This window comes from Nannospalax galili, unplaced genomic scaffold (assembly GCF_000622305.1).
Source record: "Nannospalax galili isolate Female #2095 unplaced genomic scaffold, S.galili_v1.0 scaffold390, whole genome shotgun sequence".
Classification (NCBI taxonomy): Eukaryota; Metazoa; Chordata; class Mammalia; order Rodentia; family Spalacidae; genus Nannospalax; species Nannospalax galili.
Window position 1 is genome coordinate 1787730 of NW_008330777.1, and position 3095 is coordinate 1790824.

The 3095-nt window shown below is 33.3% G+C and overlaps 1 protein-coding gene across 7 annotated transcripts in view; it reads left to right on the plus strand.

The window, feature by feature from the left end:
* Window positions 1-3095, plus strand: part of Nav3 (neuron navigator 3) — an 838810-nt gene that overhangs the window by 601916 nt on the left and 233799 nt on the right. For all 7 annotated transcript variants that reach the window (XM_008852044.2, XM_029555554.1, XM_029555556.1 and 4 more), the window contains one exon: window positions 736-919. In XM_008852044.2, coding sequence (XP_008850266.1) covers window positions 736-919 — 184 coding nt within the window. The remainder of the gene's footprint in view (window positions 1-735; window positions 920-3095) is intronic.

Here is a 3095-nt window from a genome sequence, read left to right on the forward strand (position 1 = left end):
TATATTTAATGTAGCCTCATGTTGTAGCTGAGTTTGACTATTTGATTTTACTACACAGGATTAGGAAAACTCACACAGGAGCCCAATGCATTAGAAATTATACATATTCCACTGTGCTACTTAGTGTTATATAAAGTTATTAATTGTTATTCAGTAGCATATAGCTTGAATAAAAGAACATTAAATGTAAAAAATGAGAAATGAAAGATTTTAAATTAAAACTTGATATGATGCCTGCTTTTAAAGATATTTGTATATTTGGAAGATGAAGCATATGCCCAAAAGTTTAAACGGGCTATCTCCTGTTTACTACTGTAAACCCACTTGATCACTTTGGGATGCACCCACAGCACCAGTATTTTTAAGTGTAAGACAATAGATATTTAAGTGCCTTGTTTTCTTTGTAATTAGTGCTATGTTGATAACAGTGTGTATGCTAGGGACAAAAACAGAGGGCTAAATCCAAAGAATATCACGACGTCATGAGCCAGGAAGAAACTACCTCTAGGAAAAATCATAAAGTTAGCATAGAGAATCTTTGATCAATAGGATTTGTTCTTTCTACCCTCCTCAAGTTTCTTTGAAGTGTTGGCAGATTGCAGAAATTTAGGTTTCATTGAAACTGTAGCTGACAGAATCAGCTTGTATTTCTGTCTTCATAGATTTACTTTAAGAGGATTACATCTAGACAGCTAACTTATTTGACCATGTTTTACATTTTTCCATTTTATCCAGAAATAAGAAATGGAAACCTGAAAGCCATTTTAGGACTGTTTTTCAGTTTGTCCCGTTACAAGCAACAGCAGCACCATCAACAGCAGTATTACCAGTCATTGGTGGAACTCCAACAGCGAGTGACTCACACTGCCCCTCAGTCAGAAGCCAGTCAGGCCAAAACCCAGCAGGATATGCAGTCCAGGTAAGGAAGTGAAGCAGTTTAAATTAGTTTTAGACACAACTTGATTTTTTAAAAATGTTTGCTTGTGAGTTTGAAATTATGGTTATGCTATTTTATTTACATGTGATCCAGACATGTGACTGGTGGAAGAAAATTTCAAGTTCCTTTTCCTTTGATTTGAGAAGCAATGTCTATCACATTTTAGGTTGTTTTCTAGTGGTAATTGTTCTCTATCAAAATTGTATAAAATGTCTTTGGTGTAAACAATAAGACATGATTCTTCCTTTCAGTTACTAGTACCTAGAATGTGCCATTTGAATCCTGGTCACCGGCTGTGTTATCTTTTGTTGAACATACGGGTTGATTAAATCTGTCTAAAAGTCAAGGTTTGTTAAACATAGGAGTTTGAGTGTTAAGAAATGTCAGAAAGTAACCGACTGTGACTAGTAATAATCAGATATATAGAGATTAGAGATGCATATGCAAACATCTTAATGTCAATTGCATTAAAAGTGAATTTTTCTGTATGAAATGGAAATCTTTTTTAAAGGTTAAAACTTCATTTAATTTTATGTCTTATAGGGTTTATACTGAGTACAATATTGTATAACTGTAATAATTCAACAGTAAACCTAAAACTTTATAGCCAATTTTGAAAGAGATGCCTCTTAGCTCAGGAAATTGTTATTGAATATGTCAATGCAGTTGTAATGAAATTCTTCTTCTAAGTATGTGGTTATTAAATAAATAATTTTAAAAAAGAAATGTAAGATTATGTGTATATGTGAATATTTATATGTGCGTACTTGGATGTTTGTGTAGTTTGAGTTTGGGTCCATGCAGGCACAGCCTATTTCCAAATCAAGCTTAAAATCTAGTAATACTCAACTTACCTTAATTTGTATGTTCAATACTAAATGTTGGCTCAAATTAACTTGAAAAGTTAAAATATTTTCACAAATTACTTCCCACTAAGTGTCGCATGTTTGACTTCAGGAATCTCCTTTTCTTCAACTTGATTTGCTAGGGACCTTATTTCCTAGTTCATATTTTTTCTGTCCTCACTATGTATGTGAATTCTATTCTCTTTATAAGACCTTTTGCTCATTAGTTGGTTTGTAAATTGATGAAAAAATCATGATTTTAAAGAAAATAGTATGCATTTTGAAGTTCACTAATGAGGATAGTTTTCTTTATTTAGAATATAGTAATATAGTATGGATAGTCTTTTGTTTACTAAGCTCACCCTGGCTTTCTGCGATGTCAGCTGAAATTGTACCAGAGTCAAAGTGAAAGCAAAACTAAACAAAAAGAAACAAAGCAGGATAATGTCAGTTCCAGGATTTTCTTAGGAATAGGGAAGAAAATAGAAAGCTTTCTTGTTTACTATTAGTGTTTTGTATTTGCATAGTTAGTAAAGAGACTGAGACATCCAAGACTGACAGAAGTAATATTTCCTAGAGATTGACTTAAGCAATTTGAGTGGACTAGAAACAAAAGCAGTATCTGGAAAATCCTTGTAAGTGCAATGGTTTTGAACAAAGCATCCTGACTCCAGAAATCACACAGGGTATCACATGTCAAGTTTTTCCTTCATTCTTTTCTATATCTGCCATATGGAACTCCTTGCCCAGAATTCTTTTGTAATTATTACTGTTTTGGGGAAAATATTTCTTCCCTTATTGTTGTTTTAAGATTTTATATTTTAATTACATATATGTGTATGTGTATCTGTGTGGAAATGTGCACAGGAGTGCAGCTGTCCTTAGGGGTCAGATGAAGGCATTGGATCCCCTGGAGCAGGAGCTGCAGGCAGCTGTGAGCTACCTGACATGGTGCTGGAAATGAAACCCAGGTCCTCGCCAAAAGAGTCTGTACTCTTAACCACTAAGCTGCCCCTTCAACCCCTTTTTCTTATGCATTGTGAATAATTGCAGGTTATATTTAAATATAAAACCACAAAAATTGACTATAGTTTTTTATCATTTGGGGAGAGCTAAATTATTTTTTGTTGTAAGAGTTTATTGAATGTAGTCTTTGCATTATTGTCATTTAAGACTGGATGGATTCCTAGTTGTTATTTATGCTGCTAAACTCTATTTAGTTTTTAAATTGATACTTCACTTAACAAAAGTTTTTATTATATCCAGTTTTCTAAATTTAGCATTCATGACACTGGTGCAGTGGGTATTAGAAG